The 22,905-nt window shown below is 42.5% G+C and overlaps 1 protein-coding gene across 2 annotated transcripts in view; it reads left to right on the plus strand.

The window, feature by feature from the left end:
• SRPX (sushi repeat containing protein X-linked) overlaps positions 1 to 22,905 on the plus strand; it is a 74,788-nt gene that overhangs the window by 14,553 nt on the left and 37,330 nt on the right. Inside the window, exon 2 of one of the 2 annotated variants that reach the window (XM_075263975.1) lies at positions 22,343 to 22,411. The exons of the other annotated variant lie outside the window; for it this stretch is intronic. Within the exon in view, the coding sequence (XP_075120076.1) occupies positions 22,343 to 22,411 (69 nt within the window). The remainder of the gene's footprint in view (positions 1 to 22,342; positions 22,412 to 22,905) is intronic. 2 annotated transcript variants of the gene reach the window in all.

Genomic DNA, 22,905 nt, shown 5'->3' on the forward strand with positions numbered 1-22,905 from the left:
CTAAGTAAAAATGTGTCAAGGAATTTACCTTTAAGATTCCTTTTTCCGAGAACCTTTATCCAAGGAGATGGGCGAACCTCTCAAGATTTGTTTCATTTCAGATACCGATTCGGGTGGCCTAGGTCTCAGATTTGTTTTGGGTCCAACAAGTTCGGTGGGAGCCACAATTTAAATTGGCTTAAAACATAGTGCATAACAACACTGTCAGGGTTCCTAGTAATCTATCTATCTATCTATCTATCTATCTATCTATCTATCTATCTATCTATCTATCTATCTATCATTACTCTATCATCTATCTATCTATCTCCTATCTATCTATCTATCTATCTATCTATCTATCTATCTATCTATCTATCTCCTATCTATCTATCTATCTATCTATCTATCTATCTATCTATCTATCTATCTAATGTATAGCTCTGTAAGGCAAATGCAGCTGAAGTTGTTATGTCAAAGAGAAAGTGACCTGTATGTCTAAGGAAAAATCCTACTTTCACCATACTCTTCACTGCCACTCACTTTTAAACATTTAAAACATTCAAATCTTTACCCCTTTTTGGAGGGAAATGTGATTGCCCATGGACTTGTAGACACACGTGGGGGCTATATTGCAAAAACCAATGGTTTTGTAGAAAATTGTTCTGATGGGTTGTAAGTACTACAAAGTTATTGTTATTTGGGAGACACATTGACGCTGTGACCTAAACTGGAAAGTGAGGAAGAATTGTCATTTAAAAAAAAAAAAAGACTGCAGGATATATTTAACTGAGTGGTCGTAGCTGTGACAACATGAGCGGCAGTTAATGATATGATGGACCAGGTCACAGGACATGTATGCCTGAGTACTGGCTGTGAAAACATGAGTGGCAGTGCGGCAGGGTATAATATCATGGATAGGGCCACAGAACATGTCTGACTAAGTGGTTGCAGGGGTGGTAGCTGTCTAGGAGTAGCAGGCAGCATCAGCTCTACAGTAAATGGCTCATAATGATAGAGGGAGAGACAATGACATCACTATTCAGGGGCATCAGCTATGAATATCCTCACAGACCCATGCCTGATTAATTTTGAGAAAAGTTTTTTTTTCACGCTAGCTGTGGACAGGATTCATCCTTCTAGGTGTTACAATGACACTGGCAGCAGCGAACACCCATATACATAGAAACTCTTTGCGGATGTTGCCCATGGCAGGATTCGAACCCAGGACTCCAGCGCTGCAAGGTGGCACTTGGCACTGAGCCACTATGTTGCCCCCCAGTTGTAGCTCTGATTGGCACTGTGAGCTGAAAAATTTCTAGTTCATCATGTTCCAGATACTGTACTGACTGCTGATGCTGCTGTCTTTACCCCTGATGCCTGTATCTATGGCATTGGCAGAAGAGGTGGAGCACTGACTCAGTGATGTGGACTGAGATTAGGCTGAGGCCACCTTGGTAAACTGGGTAAACAGCCTATTCTGATAATATACCATTTTTTCCCCTTTGGCTTTATAGCTTGGTTTCTTACATTTTGGCTTTATAGTGAAGATCTAAGAGAGCTGTCACCCAGTAGTCATATCTCTTCTTTATGCTAATAATATGCTTGTAGCTGTGTAAGCAGTAGGGCATAAAGCCTGTTATTCTTGTCAGGATGTGCACAGACCCAGGGGCCTGCCATGGTTGGTGTTCTTGACCAGTGTAGTCGTCATCGTCGTTGTTGTTGTTGTTGCTGTTGTTGTTGCCATCGTCATCATCATCAACAGCATAATCATCTTGAAAGATAGGGTCAGTTTCTTCCCCAAGCTGTGCCTGTGACATAATAAGGGTTGCCTATTGAATATTTCTCCTCCTTTTCCATTCTAAGAGTCTCAGTTCCTCCACCATAATGACCCTAACCCAAATTCTCATTCTCAACTTCGCTCAACTTACCTGCACAGAAGTGCTGCCACTGCCGCTCCCCATTCTTCTCGCTCCTCTTCTGTTAGAGATGCTGGGAGAAGGCGGGGCTTGTGGCTTAGGAGAGTGTGAGCGGGTACTGGGAGGGGAGACGTGAGTGATGCACGTGAGTTGCCCACACTCTCCTAAGCCACAACAAGCCGCCTTCTCCCATCATCTCTAAGAATAGCCTAGGGAGGTGGGGATGCACACGGCGCTCTGAAGGCATGTCAATGAGAGAGGACCAGACCGAAAAGAACTTGGAGTGACAGTGGCAGCGGATCTGTGCAGATAAGCGAACATCAGGGGGGCTAAGTAGCCCGGGGATTTTTATTTAATCAAATCAAATCAAATCAAAAAATGCTTTATTGGCACGTCCGAATAGGTATTTGGCATTGCCAAAGCTAGTAAAGTGTGTGGGGGGGGGGAGTTGGGTTGGGTGGGTGGTGGGTATGGGGGGGGGGGTTTGGGTTATAACAGTCCATGGAGTCTCATCTTCCTCTTAGTTGGTGACTGCTATATGGGGGGGGGGGTTGGAGGTGGGGTGGGGCAGGGCGGTTGGTTTGGGGTATAACAGTCCGTGGAGTCTCGTCTTCCTCTTCGTTGGTGACTGCTATATGGGGAGGTGGGGGCGGGGCGGGTGTTTTGGGATAAATATAACAGTCCATGGAGTCTCATCTTCCTCTGGTTTGGTGACAGCTGGACACGTATTGGGCAGCGATCTCCACAGTGGCTTCTTCTTCTCCCAGTAGGATGTAGAGTTTCCTCTTCTCGTCTGCAGATCTGAAGTCTGGGATGTGGGCAGAGAGTCTTTGGTAGTAGACGGCCCTCACAGCTGAGTATTTGGTGCAGTGTAGCAGGAAGTGGGTCTCGTCTTCTAGGACCCCCTGGTCACAGTGCTGGCACAGTCTCTTCTCCCGTGGCTTGTACGTCTGCCTGTATCGCCCCGTCTCTATCTCTAGGTTGTGGGCGCTCAGTCTGTACCGGCTCAGGGTCTGTCTGTGCTTGGGGTGGCGTATTCTCTCCAGGTAGGTGGCCATGGTGTAGTCCCTTTGTAGGGATTGGTACACGGTGAGTTTCTTGGAGTTATTTATTTCATTTCTCCATTCTTCAATGTACCGCTCTCTGTTTGCCTCTGTGGTCGCCTTTATTTCGGCCTTGGTTATCATCTGTTGGTGTTTTTGGTTTGGTGGTTGGCTGCTGTTTGGTTGGTGAATGTCTGGTTTGCTCAGGTGGCTTAGCCAGGCTTGGTGGTGGTAGGAGTCGGGCTTGCTCCCCTGGATGTGTGCCTGGAAAGCTAGCGCCCTCTTCTGTATGGTGAGCCATAGGGGGAGTCTGCCTAGCTCTGCCCTGCAGGCTATGTTGGTGGTGTTGCGATGGACATGGAGCAGGTATTTGCAGAACTCCAGGTGGAAGTTCTCTGTTGGGCTGGAATCCCACTTTGACTGGTCTGGGTAGGTGGCTGGGCCCCAAACTTCACTGCCATAGAGAAGGATCGGGGTGATGACTGCGTCAAATATCTTCAGCCAGACCCTCACCGGTGGTTTGAGGTGGTACAGTTGTCTTCTGATGGCGTAGAAGGTTCTGCAGGCTTTTGCTTTCAGGGTTTCTATTGCTGCTTTGAAGCTTCCTGATTGGCTGAGTTCCAGCCCCAGGTAGGTGTAGCTGTTGGTTTTCTCCAGTGTGGAGCCGTTCAGTGTGAATTGTGGGGTGGTGGAGGCTTTATTGTGGCCCTTCTTCTGAAATACCATGATTTTGGTCTTCTTCTGGTTGATGGGTAGGGCCCATGTGGTGCTGAATTTTTCCAGCACTGACAGGCTTTCTTGGAGGTCTTTCTCGGTGGGGGCCAGGAGTAGGAGGTCATCGGCATACAGCAGGAACTTCACCTCTCGATTGTTCAGGGTGAGGCCTGGGGTTGGTGAGGTCTCCAGGGCTGTAGCCAGTTCATTGATATAGATGTTGAAGAGCGTTGGGCTCAGGCTACAGCCTTGTCTGACCCCTCGGGCCTGTTGGAAGTATGCTGTCCTTTTCCCATTCACCTTCACACTGCACTGGTTTCCGGTGTAGGAGCTCTTGATGACGTCGTACGTTCTTCCTCCTATTCCACTCTCTAGGAGTTTTAGAAGTAGGCCTGGGTGCCATACTGAATCAAACGCCTTCTTAAAGTCCACGAAGCAGGTGAATATCTTGCCTCTTCTGGTGTTGTGGACGTGCGTCTTGATGAGGCTGTGCAGGGTGTAGATATGGTCTGTGGTGCGGTGGTTTGGCATGAACCCTGCTTGGCTCTTGCTGAGGACCCCGTGTTGTGTGAGGAAGGTGAGGATTCTGTTATTGATGATGCTGTTGAACAGTTTCCCTAGCGTGCTGCTGACGCAGATCCCTCTGTAGTTGTTGGGGTCATATTGGTCCCCATTCTTGTAGATGGGGGTTATGAGCCCTTTGTTCCAGTCTTCGGGGAAGTGTCCAGCATTGAGCACGAGGGTGAATAGCTTTGCCAGTGCCGCGTGTATTGCTGGAGAGCTGTATTTGATCATCTCTGGTAGGATGCCGTCAGGGCCACTGGCCTTTTTGCCTTTCAGCAGGACAATTCTTTCCTGTATATCTTTTATGGTGATTGGTGAGTCCAGAGGGTTCTGGAAGTCTTTGATGACTTTCTCCATGTCCCTCAGTTTGGTGATTATCTGTTGCTGTTCTGGAGTTAGTTCTTCTTCTGGGATGTTTTTGTAGAGACCTCTGAAGTAGTTGAGCCAGATATTGCCATTTTGGATGTGGAGAAAGTTTTTCTTGGGCTTTGTGCCCATGTGGTGCCAGGTCTCCCAGAATGAGCTGTCCTGGAGGGAGTCCTCTAGTTGCTCGATTTTGTGGGAGAGGTATCACTACACAGCGTGGAGTCCAAAAATTTAAACAATTTTTGGACTACACCCACCATACAGCAATGCCTACAAGCTTACAACACCTTATATAGTGTGTATTGCCCATGCAAAGGGAATGAACATATGCTAGACCATCGAGTACAAAGACTTTCTGCTTTCTGCTGTAAACAAGTAGTGAATCACACATCTCTTTATCTATACAGTAAGGATCTAAATTGCAGTGCACTTTGTACTGCTCAGGTTTCCTAGCAGTGGGTCACAATCCCCTGCCTAGAGGGGGTCATGTAAAGACTTCTGAAGGGTTGCAAGTAGAGATGAGCGAACAGTGTTCTATCGAACACATGTTCGATCGGATATCAGGGTGTTCGCCATGTTCGAATCGAATCGAACACCGCGTGGTAAAGTGCGCCAAAATTCGATTCCCCTCCCACCTTCCCTGGCGCCTTTTTTGCACCAATAACAGTGCAGGGGAGGTGGGACAGGAACTACGACACTGGGGGCATTGAAAAAAATTGGAAAAAGTCATTGGCTGCCGAAATCAGGTGACCTCCATTTTAGACGAATAGTGGATTTCAAATCCGGGTCATATGAGAATGTGAACTTTGTGACTATGAGACAGGGATAGCTGTACAGGCAGGGATAGCTAGGGATAACCTTTATTTAGGGGGGAATGTTATTAAAAATAACTTTTTGGGGCTCTATCGGGTGTGTAATTGTGATTTTTGTGAGATAAACTTTTTCCCATAGGGATGCATTGGCCAGCGCTGATTGGCCGAATTCCGTACTCTGGCCAATCAGTGCTGGCCAATGCATTCTATTAGCTTGATGAAGCAGAGTGTGCACAAGGGTTCAAGCGCACCCTCGGCTCTGATGTAGCAGAGCTGAGGCTGCACAAGGGTTCAAGCGCACCCTCGGCTCTGATGTAGGAGAGCCGAGGGTGCACTTGAACCCTTGTGCACCCTCGGCTCTGCTACATCAGAGCCGAGGGTGCGCTTGAACCCTTGTGCACACTCTGCTTCATCAAGCTAATAGAATGCATTGGCCAGCGCTGATTGGCCAATGCATTCTATTAGCCCGATGAAGTAGAGCTGAATGTGTGTGCTAAGCACACACATTCAGCTCTACTTCATCGGGCTAATAGAATGCATTGGCCAGCGCTGATTGGCCAGAGTACGGAATTCGGCCAATCAGCGCTGGCTCTGCTGGAGGAGGCGGAGTCTAAGATCGCTCCACACCAGTCTCCATTCAGGTCCGACCTTAGACTCCGCCTCCTCCAGCAGAGCCAGCGCTGATTGGCCGAATTCCGTACTCTGGCCAATCAGCACTGGCTAATGCATTGTATTGGCGTGATGAAGCAGTGCTGAATGTGTGTGCTTAGCACACACATTCAGCTCTACTTCATCAGGCTAATAGAATGCATTGGCCAGCGCTGATTGGCCAGAGTACGGAATTCGGCCAATCAGCGCTGGCTCTGCTGGAGGAGGCGGAGTCTAAGATCGCTCCACACCAGTCTCCATTCAGGTCCGACCTTAGACTCCGCCTCCTCCAGCAGAGCCAGCGCTGATTGGCCGAATTCCGTACTCTGGCCAATCAGCACTGGCTAATGCATTGTATTGGCGTGATGAAGCAGTGCTGAATGTGTGTGCTTAACACACACATTCAGCTCTACTTCATCGGGCTAATAGAATGCATTGGCCAATCAGCGCTGGCCAATGCATTCTATTAGCGTGAACTGAGTTTGCACAGGGGTTCTAGTGCACCCTCGGCTCTGCTACATCAGATTGCTACATCTGATGTAGCAGTGCCGAGTGTGCATCAGATGTGTAGTTGAGCAAAACTGACTCAGCACTGCTAAGTCTCTGCATTCGCATAGGAATGCATTGGCCAGCCTTCGGCCAATCAGCGCTGGCTCTGCCGGAGGAGGCGGAGTCTAAGGTCGGACCTGAATGGAGACTGGTGTGGAGCGATCTTAGACTCCGCCTCCTCCAGCAGAGCCAGCGCTGATTGGTCGAGTTCCGTACTCTGGCCAATCAGCACTGGCCAATGCATTTCTATGGGGAAAAGTTAGCTTGCGAAAATCGCAAACTGACAGGGATTTCCATGAAATAAAGTGACTTTTATGCCCCCAGACATGCTTCCCCTGCTGTCCCAGTGTCATTCCAGGGTGTTGGTATCATTTCCTGGGGTGTCATAGTGGACTTGGTGACCCTCCAGACACGAATTTGGGTTTCCCCCTTAACGAGTTTATGTTCCCCATAGACTATAATGGGGTTCAAAACCCATTCGAACACTCGAACAGTGAGCGGCTGTTCGAATCGAATTTCGAACCTCGAACATTTTAGTGTTCGCTCATCTCTAGTTGCAAGCCTTCACGGATATTTGTGCTGTGCAGCAATGTGGGCGCTTACAGCTGTGTCAGGTCACATGACTCCATAAGAGGTAATAACTAAAGCTTAGTGCCACATGTAGTGTATACTCTGACATCTGCATCTCTCTAGTAAGAGATTGAGTGATATCTAAAAATGCACCCCCTTACAATTTACTTGTAATGCACTGTCTGCATCCCTCTGACCCTTTGTTCCAGCTGTTCATATATTTGGCACTTTAGAGACTGTATTCTTCTTGTATGCACGACACATGCAGTGAGTCTAGGAAGTAAGCTGGCCTTTTGCCCACACATAACAAACATATTCATTTTTCTCTAGAATATCCCTATGAGTGCTGAATGATCTATTAGGCTGATTATACTGATATAGTGAATTATATGCATAAATCTCAGTAAATGAAATAGCTAGAGGGACGTTCTTCAGAAGATGAATTCCATTTTACAGGGTTGGAGCAGAATTAATTTACTACATTCAGATAGTTTGTGCCATTTGTGGCAGCCTGCTATAAGGACTATAGAACATTGTAAATGTGTTATGGTATCTGTCTGTAAAAACAGATGAAACATGCATCATATATATCTAATAGTAAAGGTATCGCTTATCTGTCATCCTCAGTATGTCTGTGTTATCTTATACATTATTCTTTGTACCAAAAGATTTTTCAAGGTCTGAAGTATGACGTATTTACTGCTTATGGAACCCATGCTTATATGCTGTACAGGCTTGCAAATTGTTGCCTAAATGATAGTAAGATGCATGTCATAATAAAGTATAAAAGTATTCTGTGAACACCAAATAATGAATATGTTGGAAATAGCCATATGAGCACTTACTAATATACAATGTTAGTCTATCAGAAGGGCAGTGCAGCACAACGTGGACAACAGCGCATGTGGGCTTATAACATTATATTAGTAAGTGCTCATAGTGCTGTTCCTAGTATGTAGCGTAAAGTGACCAAAAGCATTCAGGGTCAGGGGATAATCATACACATTAGTGTGTGCCTACATAGGCGTATGGAGACTTCCAAGTCATTCCTGCTCCGCTAGGGATTCTGGGTAATAAAATATGCAAATCTATTCTCCAGGATGTAATTAGGAGAACAGTGCACTCTGTATGCTGCCCTCTAGATGGCAGCCCCCTTAACATCATGCATGACTCAGTTAATAAGCCTACTAATCATGATGCAGAGTTTATTGTCAAATTAGTATTTCTATTCCAAAAGGATTCAGTGAGTTGACTAATGTGGCCAACTAATTTGTAGTGACCACCTTTTGTCTTCTAATGGAAACAACCATTACTGCAGTTGTTTTACTGGGGGTGGGCCTTCAGCCCCCAGAACCCTGCTTTTGCTGCCTAAGTATGATGGGTGATAATACAGCAGTGAGAGGAATAACTCTCACTGCACAGGGTGGTACAGGTAGAAGAAAGTAGAAGTCAGAACTACAAGAGCAAGCAATGCTCCTGGAAGCTGAAGGCCCACCCCAATAAACCAACTACCGTATTTACAATCGACTTCAAAGTTGTTCTTCTACAAATTTACAAAAGTGACATATATAACAGAAGCATGCTGTTTATTACTGTGATGTGCTCCGTAACATAGTGGTGACAGTAGAATATCCTGGGGGAGATGGTAGACCCCCTTTAAAGGGACTGTCCAGTTCAAAAGCAATATTAGGAGATAAATGTTATTGTTTTGCACAAAAAAAAGCTCTACAATTATCCCATGTACTTCCTGCATCAATTCCTCATGGTTTTCTACAATCTTTGCTTACTCCCAGTCCAAGCACAATAAGTCAGTGCCCAGTAATCAGACATCTGCCTAACAACAAGATGTGTACCTGTATGTCCATCACATGACAATGGACTATATATATATAAAATGACCATGATCTGATTTTTATACATTGGACGTAACCTGAATGAATGACAGCAAGAAGAGATCTAGAAAAACGTGAGGTGTTGATTAGAGCGAGTAGTATTCGATCGAGTAGGTATTTGATCGAATACTAAGGTATTCGAAATACTCGTACTCGATCGAGTACCACTCGCTGTTCGAATGTAAAAGTTCGATGCAGAACCAGCATTTATTGGCCGATTGCTATACAGTCGGCCAATCAACGCTGGTTCTTCTCCTACCTTTAGAAGTCTTCTCCGTGCAGCTTCCCCGCGGCTTCTTCTGGCTCTGAATTCAGTCTGCCAGGCATCGGGCCTGGGCAGAGCCGACTGTGCATACCCACGCTAACTGTACAACTTTTTATTATACAAAAAATGACATTTGTATCTAAATATTGGTTTCAAAATGGAGAACTCCTTTAAGATATGTAGTATATATTAGATATGAGAAAGGCTGAACACTGGTATACTATATTACATAACTTACTATCAGAATGGATTCTTCATTACACATTCATCGTAATACAGGTGTTCAATTCTGGACATCCAGTGGGTAGTTTTTTTTATTCATTCCTAATGTTCAGCATATGAAGAGTGACCACTATAGGAGAAGATGCCAATCTGAGCTAACTTCAGTATATAGATGTGTGCATGTCTAAGCTTGTAGTACACCAGGTTATCACATTTCCTTGATAAAAATGCATGAAGATATGAGTACGTTTTTAATGTATGTAAGTCCAGTTTTTGTGCTGCTTTCTAGGTGTGGTAGGTGATACCTTGCAGCTTATTATATAAACTGGCAGGGACTATTCTTTGTGCTCTTCAATGCAAAGTGTTGGTATTCAGGACTTGCCAATATAAATAGAAAGTAATTAATTTTGAGGTCTTGGAAGTTATTTAAGGTGAATATTTCGTTACATGTGCCATACTTGGAAATCCCCTGTAAGCTGTTATTTTTTGTTACAGCCAAATGCATGCTGCTGCTTCTTTTTATTCTTAGACATGAAAACGTGTAGTCACTCCCTGACAGAAAACATAACGTACCAAGAGTTATTAGGATCGAATGAAACTTAATATGCAAATGCAATGATGATATATGGAAGAGATTACAAGATTGCAATGAAAGGATATGTTTATTGGGGAAAACTGAATGGAGGATCTACTACCTTGTTGGGCTGCCTCTAGTCTGGATACAAGATTAGATACAGTTGACCATGGACACATACAGATTCTGCAGTTGGCCTATAGATCCCATAAATGTTCGACTGACGTTAAATCAGTCTACATGGCAGACTCAGGAAGTGTTGCAATCTGGCGAAGTCATTGCTGAGGAAACCCTTGCTGTGTGAGTGAGCATTATCCTCAGTGCTTTAGTTCTGTGTGTCCTTAGCCTAAAGGAATAAAAGGAAAATCGAAAACTACAGAATGACAATAACCTTTTCTATGTTTACTCTTCTCATTCTCCATAGTTCCACATTTAACTGATGTTACTTAAAGAGGTTGTCCAGGCTAAAATATGGAAAAAAAATTATATATACTCACCTGTCCCTGGTGCTTTGTTGTTCTTCCAGCGCTGTCTTCTTGCAGTGGAATTTCTCACCGGCCGCAATGTCCTAGGCCACAGTGGTCACATGCGGCGGGGACTTCCGCTGGAAGACAACAACGGAATTGCAGTACCAGGCTGCATTGAAAGATGCTGAAGCATCGGGGACAGGTGAGTATTTTTTTTTTTCACCTCCCCGGCTTCATTAAAATATAAAATTTTAGCCCAGAAAACCCCTTAAGGTTAAGACCCCTTGTTGCGGAAATGCAGCTTTTTCTGTTGCAGATTTTGTTGCCTTTTTTGAGCCAAAGCCAGGAGTGGATAGAGCGGAAGGTAGAAGTATAAGAACTTCTTCAACAATCGGCAACAAAAAGGCTGTGTTTCCGCAGTGGGGGGGCCTCAGCCTTAAGCTTTCCAGACTTCTTTAATGTAGCTTCACATGTTCTGTGTGTGTGTGTGTGTGTGTGTGTGTGTGTGTGGGCAATTATTATTATTATTATTATATATATCATGTTAATAGCCATAGCATGGAAGCCTAGAAATATTTACATGTATTTGCTAATTATTTTTGTGTAGCCAATAAGAAGCTCTCTAGTTAGATGTTAATGTTGGGAGTTAAAACATTGTCAACTTACAGATTCTGTTAATTCTACCCCAAAAGTTATTCTCTTACTATGTTTTTTAGAAAAAGATAATGGCAGTAATTTTAAAAAATGGACACATTCAATATTTTAAATTAAAATGACAAAAATGATTGTACCAATTCCTTATTCAATAAATCTCCACTCACACTAGGAGCGGTGGGGGAGATTTACTAAGCTAAATAAGCCAGGTAAGCCTTAATTTGTGCCTCAAAACTGGAGTATATGCTATATATCATATTTATAATGTGTTTAGGCCGGGGCTCCATGTAGCAGTAACGCTGCAATAAAAAGCATGGTGTTTTACGGTCACAGATTCTAACGAATCCAATCCCCACTTTGTAGAAAAATACGCACAGCGGACACAAAGTGATTTCCAAAACGGTCGCAGTTTTGAGAATTGCAGCATGTCAATTATACTTACAGTCATAGCAAAGTGGATGGGATTCTAGCAAAGCTTATCCCCACTTTGCGTCAAAATACACGCCTCGGGCACGCGGGGATACCCAAAACCATCACAGTTTTGGAAATCGCAGCATGTCAATTATACCTATGGAAATGCCGGCGGTTTCCCTATAGGTGTAATTGAAGCAGAAATTCCGCATAGGAAGCATTTGCAAACTTTATGTTAAAAGCGCTGTTGGAAGAATCATGATGTGCTGCTTTTTTGCTGCAGGATGCCACACGGGTTCTTAGCCTAACGGTACCAACAAAGTGAATGAGATTTCATTAGCCTCTTGCACACATTGCAGAAAAAAACAAGCCATGAAAAAGCTGTGTTTTTTGGAAATCGCAGCATGTTAATTTTAGCTACAGAATTGTGTTTTGACTCTCTTATTGAATGAGGGAAGAGAAAGCAGCGTGTTTTCACAACGTTTTTTTCCCAAAGTGTTTTTTAGCTGCGATTCTCTACATTGGTCCATAGCCTAATGAAGGTGAAACATGAACTTGGGTAAGGGCTCGTTCACATCTGCGCCTGGTCTCCGTTCTGCAGGTTTCCGTTTCCTGCACAAAACAGAGGCAGGAGACAGAAACCTGCAGGACTCTTTCTCACCCATTCATTTGAATGGGTGAGAAAGCTGTCCGGCCGTGAGCGGCGGTGAGTGTTTTATGCTCTCCGCCGCGAAACAGGTTTTTTTAATCTAGACACAGAGTCGGACATGCAGTACTCTGTGTCCGGATTTAAAAAAAACGGTTTAGTGGTGTAGAGCATAAAACACTCCCCGCCGCTCACGGCCGGAACCGGTCTGTGGTTTCCGTCCTTGTGCATGCAGAAGACGGAAACCACAGAACAGAGTGGCAAACGCAGGTGTGAACCTAGCGTAAGTAAAGTTAGAATCTCGTTATTCTTGGATATGTGCAATATGCAGTATACCGTAGATTTTTAGTTTCACAAAGAACGGTATACTTTGCCAAACAACAAAATGTACACAAAGGTATGTACACGAAGCTCAATGAACAAGTTTTGATTTCTTCAGAAATCTGCACCATTGGTTTTAGCAATTGACCTTCACAGTAGGTCTCCTTCATCCTCGATTCACCTTAATCTTCACCCCCCCCCCAAAAAAAAAAAAAAGAAAAAAGTTTGATATGAAACTAGAGCATAAACTTTTACTGTGCCATAAATTCCAGCTTCACGGAAGACATGATGTAGAGTTTGGGTCTGGGAATTGCTGATTCAGTTCTGTGGTATTCTTTGGCTTGTAGGTTTGTGGAGTTTAGCAATTATTCCATTATGTATTAGTCTGTCTCTGTCAGTAATATCTGACTTGTGAATAATGTTACTTTTTGCTGATCTCCTTGGCAGTGTAGATACAGTATTTCATGTATGCTTCTATAAGATTATATTTGCAGTTATTGTGACTGATGTACTTACTAGTGTTAGCAGTACACAATCCCAATACCAGCAATACCAGTACTCACAACTACTAGTATCTTCATACTTCTTTTATTATTACATAGCAGAATGCAATGGACATGTTTTGTCTTTTTCTACACAGTCCAGACCACTTGTCAAAATCCAGAATAAGCACCTTTGGCAGAGTGGACCGCTGTGAGACGTGAAGGAAGAGAGGGATGTTGTGATGATGTTCACTGGGATGTTGAACCATGCCAGTTGTGGCCAGCTGTGATAGGTTACGCGGTTGAGCATCCATGGCGCAAACAACCCGATCGAGGTGGTCCTACAGATTCTCGATTGGGCGCAAGTCAGGGGAATTTTCTGGCCAAAGGAGTACGGTAAACTCATTGTGGTGCTCCTTAAACCACATACATACACTGCGAGCTTTATGACACATCACATTGGCCTGCTGGTAGAATACACACTATATGAGGTATATATAGTGTTGGTACACAGCTCTTAATCATTGAAAATCCAGCCCCTGCCCATGAAGTATGCATTTAGGGTAAGTTCACACAGGGTTTTTTGTACTGGAACCTGAGGTGGAGGCGGCCTCAGGTTCCAGTCCAAAATACGGGTAGTTGCGACTGGATGCCGGTGCAGTGCAGTGTCGCACACTCCACTCCGGATTAAGCCCAAATGAATGGGCCTAGTTGGGAGGGAGTGTCTTCAGGCGGATGTCGCGAGGTAAATCCGTCTGAAAGAATGAGCATCTCACTTTATTTTCTGGGAATTCCACATGGAGTCGCACCAGAATCCGAGCCATTTTGCCCTGTGTTAATATAGCTAAAGCTATACTTTCAAGAAAGATAGTGGGAAACCAATGAATAAAGAAACACTACAAAAATAGACCAGAAAGCATAATACCAAGAATACAGCTTGTGGGAACCTTCATACGGAGTAAACGCTCCACTCATTCTGAACGTAATCTCGTTCAAAATGAGCGGCATTAAAACAAATCCCATTGATTTCTATGGGTGCTGGCATACGCGCGCTACCCATTGAAATCAATAGGAGGCTTTTTTACCTATTGCTTTCAATGTGATACGCATGGGATCTGGGATCTGTTTTTTGTTTTTTTTCAACTGTAATTTTTATTAAATTTTCAAACAAAGTATACAACCATAAACAATAGATATACAAAATACAATGAAATAAAGGAAGAACCCAACGAAAAATGGCTTTCCACAACTGTATGAGACAAAAAAGAACACACTACGACAAACAAACAGAAAAGACTAACAATACAAACAGGACAAAGGGGAGTAGGGCAAAAGAGAGGGGGTGGGTAAGCAAGGGGGGGGGGGAGGTACGAACAGGTGTGAGAGGACAAGGGAAGGTTAAAAACCGTGCGTTATACAGTAAGCATTCCAGGACGACCAGATGGAATCAAAGACCTCCATTGTATGGTTCAATGTGGCTGTCAGATATTCGAGGCTACGCACGTCTTTAAGACGTGCTATCAATTCAGGTTTGGTAGGAGGAAGCATATCTTTCCAATGGCGGGCAATAAGAGTTTTAGCTGCAGTACACAAATACAGAAATAAGCGAGATGTCTTCTTACCCAGTCGCTTAGGAGGCAGATTAAGTAGATAAATCAGTGGGTCCAGAGGAACCCCCCTGGATAAAAAGATCCTCCGTAAGAAGTTGCACCTCCTCCCAAAAAGGACGAAGGAGAGGACAATCCCAAAATATGTGGAAAATCGAGCCCAAGGAGGATTGACAGCGCCAACACATAGGGGAAAGGGCAGGATTAAGTTTATGCAACAGTACAGGAGTATGATACCAAGACATCAGGATTTTATACTGGGTCTCCCGAAAGGTAATACATGTAGAGGATTTAGCAGCCCAGGACCAGATAACCTGCCAAGAACCTAAGGAAATCGGATGTCCCAAAACCTCCTCCCACTGAGTCATATACTTATGGGGTAGGAAGGATGACAACTCAGACACAGAGAGAAGTCTATAAATGGAGGAGATAAGACCCCTAGTAGAGACACCCACTCGACATAACCGTTCAAACTCCGTGGGGGGTGAGACCCGCAGGGACTCAAACTGAGCTTTAATAAAATGCGCAATCTGTTGATAGTGCAGCCATTCAGTAACCGGCATGCCTAATGTCGAAGTGAAATATTCAAAAGGCCGGAGCTCCAATGACAAAGGATCCACCAAATCAGCTATACGAAATAGACCCCTCCCACCCCATGAACGCACCATAGCAGAAGAAAGCCCCCCCCCCCCCCCCCCCCCCCAGGAGAAGGGGATTATAAAGAAAAGAAACCATAGAGGACGAATGAGAGGCCAACGCAAAACGTTTGGAGCACACATTCCAAATTTCCCTGGAAAACTGAATAGGACCAAGAAGTGGAGTGGCAATTGAGGGAGGGGATTGCGTCCATAGGAGCATATTAGGGTGAACAGGAGCCATCCAAAGCTTCTCCACCTCAACCCACTTAGTATAGGCCTGAGGAGCTGCCCAGAACGGGATAACTCGGAGGTGGGCGGCCCAATAGTACAGTAACAGGTTCGGAACTGCAAGTCCTCCCTCTCCCTTGCCAGCCAGCATGACAGACTTGGGGATGCGATGTCGCTTAGCATTCCAGATAAAGTGAAATATACTCTTCTGAAGGGACCGAAGCTCACCCCTAGGTACTGCAACAGGAAGAGTCTCAAAGTAGTAAAGGAGTTTAGGAAGGAGGGACATCTTGACCGCAGAGATTCTACCCAGTAGCGAAATAGGGAGGGGGCGCCATTTATCCAATAACGAGCGAAGCTCGCCAAAGAGGCGCGGATATACAAGCCCGCATAGGAAGAGGAAATCTGAACTCCTAAATACCTAAGGGAGGTAACACGCCACTGAAAATCATAATTACTCTGAAGCAGTTGCAAAGAAGACGTCGGTATATTGATGAGAAGGGCCTCAGTTTTAGTAGGATTGACTTTATATCCCGAAAAACTACCAAACTCCCTCAGAATTACTAAGAGATTGGGAAGAGTAGTGTGAAGAGAGGTCAAAGTGAGAAGGACATCATCCGCAAACAAAGAAATTTTAAAATCCTTGTCACGGACTTTAACCCCGGCAATATCAGGATTTGAACGAATCCTGGCAGCTAGAGGTTCTATACAGAGAGCAAAAATCAGAGGGGATAAAGGGCACCCCTGTCGTGTCCCATTCCGTATAGGAAAGAGACGGGAGGATCTGGGATCTGTTTTAACGCCGCTCATTCTGAACGAGTTTACAGAGCGTTTACTCCGTGTGAGGGTATTTGTATTTTTCATTGTGTTTTTTTCCTAGTAGACTTCTATGGAGAAACAATTCGGCACTTTGCAGCTAAAATTACCTTGACATATTTTTCAAAATTGCACTACAGTGAGTTTTCCGCAGTGTTTTTTTCTCAAAGGTTTTTAAACAGTTGTATTTCTGTAATGTGTGTCCTTAGCCTAACAAACATTTGTGAAAGAATTTACCCTTATGAAGTGCTCACTGAATTCCAATTAGGCAATGTAATAGGAGGCCATCATTGCAAGAAGTAAGTCAATTACATTTTTCCCTCCTAGATATTCTAGAATCAACTGTAAGTGATATGACTGAAAATTGCAAGCATCCAGGAACCTGCCATAAAAAGGCAAAGCACGTAAAGTCACCGGGCAGGGGAGCTGAGTGCTGAGGCACATAATACATAAAAGTCTCCAAGGCCTTGCTGAGTCAATAACTGAAGAGCTCCAAACCTCCTGTAACATTAATATCAGCACAGAAGCTGTGTGCTTGGAGCTTCTTGGCATGGGAATCTATAGCTGGGCAAACATCAGATGGTGTGGTGTAAAGGATGTTGCTGCTGCCAACTGTAGAGTTTGGTGGAAGAGGGATAATGGGGTTATCTTTCAGGGGTGGCTTAGACCCAAATCTTCCAGTAATGGGAAATCTTAATGTTTCAGCATGCCAAGACAATTAGAAAAATTGTAGCATTTTACAGTAAGTGCAAAGTGGATGGAATTCTAGAGAATCCCATGCCAACTTTGCGTTATCCCTTATCAACAGGACAGGGCATATGTGTCCGATCACTGAGGGTTCATATGCTGGGTCCAGCTAAAGCCTCCTTGTAAATGGAGCGCCCACAGCCACATAGAAGTGAATAGAGCATCGGACAAATAAGTACACTGATACTCCATTCACAAGGAGGCTTTAGGGGGTCCCAGTGTTTGGGCCCCAGAGATCAGATGCTTATTGCCTGTCCTGTGGATAGAGGATAAGTATCTATAATGGCACAACCCCTTTATGTGAAGCCAGATAATGTCTACATACTTAAAATGAGTATTGTCTTGTCCGTGAAATGCTCAGCGGTGCAGAGTTATCAATGTGTTACAGCTGTAGTCTATAATGCAGACAATGGCAGACTTCATCCGTGTAATAATAAATCTGCCCCTGGTTCTCTTTAATATGAAACAAAACACTGTATTATTTCATTAATTCCAGAACAGCAAATGTTAAGATTTCTGAAGGAGCCGCATGGGACTTTACCACTGGATATAATTATGGTACAGATGACTGAACAATATATTTAATTTGTTCTGTTTTTGCTAAAACAGAAAGAAAGCCTGTTATTTTACTAGTATAAAAAGAAACTGCTAAAATTGCATAAGAGCAAATGGAAATCTACAAAACCCAAGCACATCTTTGCTGAAAGGGCTAAGGGATAGTGTCTTTGCATTTGTTTGTATAATAAAACTATTAGATTGTGCAAATCCTCCCACAACGTATATTAGTTGTATAGAGAAGGCATATGGCTTAAAGGGGTGTTCCAGGTCCAATCTATAGGATAGGTCATCAGTTTGGGATCTGTGAGAGTCTGAAAACCCAAACCCTGCATAGATGAAGCTTGTATTGAAGTAACTGGAATGGCAGTTCATGGGAATTGCAGCCCCATTCCTATTGCTTGAATAAGATAAGATAAGATAATCCTTTAATAGTCCCACAATGGGGAAATTTCAGTGATACAGTTTCATAGATGGTATAGTAGTATATAACAAGAGAGAAAAACACATACAAGCTCATGGCAGATAGAGAAATCTGACTTACATTTGTTCATTTTCATAGAATTTTAATGAATTATTATTTTTGTCAGACTCAAGTTATTTCTGTGACCATTGTGGGTCTTTCTATCATTTAATGAGGGGTACCAACAATTTTGTCCATGTGTATGTGTATATATATATATATATATATATATATATATATATATATGTGTGTGTGTGTGTGTGTGTGTGTGTGTGTGTGTGTGTGTGTGTGTGTGTGTGTGTGTGTGTGTGTGTGTGTGTGTGTGTGTGTATATAATGTATTTCTATTATTGAAAGCGTTCTAACAAGTAATAAAATGTAAAAATCTGAACTAACCATTTTAGTGGCTGATAATTTCTTACACTGGGTTCATACCTGTGCTTGGCTTGCCTTTCTTCAGGTCCACTTGCGGACCAGAAGAACAGAAACCTAACCCTCTTAAAAAAGACTATAATGGGGTCTGACCTGGTTTCCACTGGAAAAATGTGGAGAGAAAAGTCCTGCTTGATGTCTCCGTATTATTATTTAACCAGGATTGGGGACAGAAACCCTGAACGGAATGTAGGAGCAGGTGTGAACCTAATCTTAAATTAGCGATGTTCCCACATTTTTCATAGCAATAATACATTACAAAATGTAGGTGTGTAAACTCCCATAATATACCCTGCAAAAGCAACCTACACTTGTCTATTTTCAGTATACCTGCTGTGAGAAACGACACTTGCCAGACACATGAACAGTTACTGGTGACGCCCTATAAGTGTGTTTTCAGACAGAGCTTTATGAAGAGGATGGCAGCTCTTACTATATATCTTCTACTATATGTGTCTGAATTACTATCATCCAATGTAATCTGTAATCTCTAACCTCTTACTATCCAATTTAATCTGTAATCTCTAACCTCTTGTTTCCTTTTGCATTTGAATGCCAGCAGACACACTGTAATTGTGTGGTTTGTGTAGTCTGTACATGGATGTACAAAGACACGGCGAGCATTTTTCATATACATTTACTTTTATATGAAATGAAATAAAATTATAATTTCTGAAATAATCTGGATTAAAAACAAATAGAAGCAGTCCCAGATCAAAGTCAGCAGAATAAGCCATTCTTTTTCTAGACAGAAGGAAAATTTAGTACTATAATTATACTGGTAATGTATAATAATCATAGTATCTAGCTATACTATGCCTACATAACAGTACCATATACAACTTTATAACATATACAACTCCAACATCACATAATAATGCCATGTATTACTCAAATAACAGTGCTATATACAGTACTATAAAGCAATATATAACATCTAAAGAGTACTATACCTTAAGATAATAGGTATTTTCACCAAATGAGGAATGAAGAAGTTTATAGTGGGCTTAAAGTGACGAAGATGTAATGGTTGTGGCCGCTGATCAATTGCTCAGTCAATTTATATAACTCATGTCCTAGAGAATGTAAAAAGCAGTGATTGTGATACGAATTAAGAGGATAGTCATACTCATTTTATAAAGTACCTTTGACCAATTTCAACTCTTTTCATCCTTTAAATGGCACCACATCCAACTGTGCCAGAATAAGCGATTTTTTTTCTCTAGTCCCCACCATTCCTGAGTAATCCCTTCTATTAGCTTCAGCAAAATTATGCTGTCTGCAGTTGGCTGGCTAGGCTCGAGAAGACAAACAGGGACCACCCAAATGATGGCATAGATCATAACTCTGCTGAAACTATCAGTATTGACTGCTCAGCAACAGTAGGGGCTACAGGAAAAATTCTAACTGCACCAGAATCTGTAGAGCATCTTCTATAGAATGAGTTCACTAAACTAGGACACCTTATAGATGGAGCTTTATTTTAAACATTTAACATTTGGGTGATGTGTTTATAAATGACATATACTAAACTCAGTGATAGTATTTATGGCAAAGGCATTGTGCTCTTATATGATAAATGCTCCAGTGTTACTTTTGGACTCTATTTGACCATAATACCGACACACAGTGTACAGATTATAGCTGTGAATGATAGGCTGACTAGTGGTCTAATAACCCAAATTTAGAGTGTTATATGTATCTATTAGTTTGAGTCATCAGACTCACAGTGCGGCCAGGACCTGTAGCCATAATACTGAGACCTTACAGCAAATAACCTTTTTTTCTGCAGCTGCTTTCTAAGGGTAAGTTTACACGGGTTTTTTTGGTCAGGATTTTGAGGCCGTATCCGCTTCAAAATCTTGACCAAAAAGACGGCTTCCATTAAAATCAATGGGAGCCGGTTAGTTCTTTTTTTTTGGTCGCCGTTTGTTCCGGCTCCCAGAAAAAGAAGCGACATGCTCATTCTTTCAGGCGGCTTCACCTCGCAACAGCCGCCTGAAGACACCCCCTCCTGACTAGGCAAATTCATTACACCGGCATTTAGTCACAGCTACATGTATTTTGGACCAGAACCTTAGGCCCATTGCCCATTGTTTTTGAGCAGTGACTCGCTATGTCTAGACTTAACTTAAAATGTCTTTTGATTTGTATTCAGAAAATGTGGTTAAAGTTGGGGTAAGGACAAGGCATTTTAGTGCTTTAGGGTTCACACTACAGTTATCTAGTATGTCACATTGAGCATATAGTTAGTGTGAATTACCATAACAGTACGGTGCTTTAATTCTACAGGCACATGAACTGTACCTGTACCATGACTTCTAGGTTACTACTGTATTATACTAGTTGGTTGAGAAATACTATTGCAAACATATTGCACTACATTGTGCTGGAGATCAAAAGATTTCTGGTTCTAGGGTACAAGAAAGTGTAAAACAACATGTGCCACAAAGAGCCTTGACATAGTTCCATCAACAAAACAGTTGCAATGTGGTGACCCCACAGTAAGTTTTTTATTTCCAAATGATGTTTTATTTAGTAAAAGCTGTAAAACATAATAAACCAATATAAATATGGTATTGCCGTAATGGTAATGACCCACCAGACAAAGTTACCAGGTTATTTTGAATGCAGAGCAAACATTGAAAAACATAAAATGCAAAAAATAATAATAGAATTGCAAGGTGTTTCACATGAACTCACAAAAATGTCAATAAAAAGCTAATCAAAACAATAAATGTACCCTAAAATGGTGTGAAATGAAAATACAACATGTCCCACAAAGAATAATACCTCACATAGCTATGAAAACAGAAAAAGTTATGAATTTTGGAAGTCGGAAATAGAAAATATGAAAAAAGTTGCTAAGCATTGACGCCCAAACTACCCTACATCATTAAATGGTTAATGTCCTTTACTCTATCCTGCCATATAGGTGGCCAGGTGCAGATGTGCAGTTTGTAACACTCACATGAACTGTCAGAGACACTTTGTTGCATTGTGCTTATGGGAGTGCGGCCTATTCCATTTTGAGTTCATTTTGAGGCCCAGACCCAGAGAGAGAGATAGTCTTAGGGCTACTATCCTGTCATTATTACAATATGGCACAGCAGTTCCATGATGAGGCAGTGACATTATCATAGATAGTCAGGATAGTATGAGTCTGGGTGTCCAGACACAATACAGCCTGGGAGATACGGACAATATATGAACCATATTTTCTAGACTGGAACTGCTTTATTGAGGGGCCCAACAAGTCACAGGACATCCCCTCCCAACAAATGTGATGTATGGAAGGGGTCTGATGAGCATTTTCAATTAATATTTCATAAATAACCGGGCCACGTATATGACCTGCTAACTATCAATAAGTAACTCACTAGCGGCAGTGATGCACAGTACACTGAACCAGGATGGCGTCAGGTTTGATAAATAATATCTTTCAGGTTTGATAACTACTTTTACATTAAAAACCCAAATACTTCTAATATCATAGACTTCATGTCTGAGTTCTGGCTTGCTTCCACATTAATATGCATTGAATTGGCATATACTATAGCATATATATCTATATGGATATAGATATAGATGTACATGTGAGGACACGTGATGATTTGGGGATCCTCACAATGTTTCTAACATGCTGGTTCCAATATTGACAATGCACCATATACTTGCTAATAGTCCCTGGGCAAAGATGCTTACAACGTTAATACTGGCTTGGCTTTTTTATTTGCTATCTTTGTTTCTTTATTTTAGGATCGGGGTATTCACCACTAGAAGACGATGAGGATGCTGCTTATGCTCGCTCTAGATATCACTATGGAGGTGAAAGCTTTGCTCATACTGCTTGCTAGAATGAAATGACTACTAATTACTGAAAAAATTGCTGAATTTTTAAAATGACCACTACGTATATATCATCCATTCATCTTTATTAGGTTGTGTTTCTAAAGATATTCATCTTTTTAATGTCCTTTCTAATTTTTTTCAGGGATTTTGCAGATATAATTGGTAAAAGTAGAATTTAAAGGGATTGTCCAATTCCTTGTTATTAATAATCTATCCTCAGGATTGGTCATCAATAAAAGATCAGTGGGGATCTTATACCTGCAACCACTTCAAACAGCTGATCAGTAGTTCAGATCCCGCTGATATGAATAATGACTTTAACTATTAAAATATCGGTTACTATGATAAAGTGTTCTAATTTTTCTATAATAATAATAATAATAATAATAAAAACACTTGACAACAAGTGAGTTTTCCAGGCTAAAAATATTTATGACCTTTCCTAAGGATAGCTCATCAATATAAGATCA

Source organism: Leptodactylus fuscus, chromosome 2 (genome assembly GCF_031893055.1).
Source record: "Leptodactylus fuscus isolate aLepFus1 chromosome 2, aLepFus1.hap2, whole genome shotgun sequence".
Lineage (NCBI taxonomy): Eukaryota > Metazoa > Chordata > Amphibia > Anura > Leptodactylidae > Leptodactylus > Leptodactylus fuscus.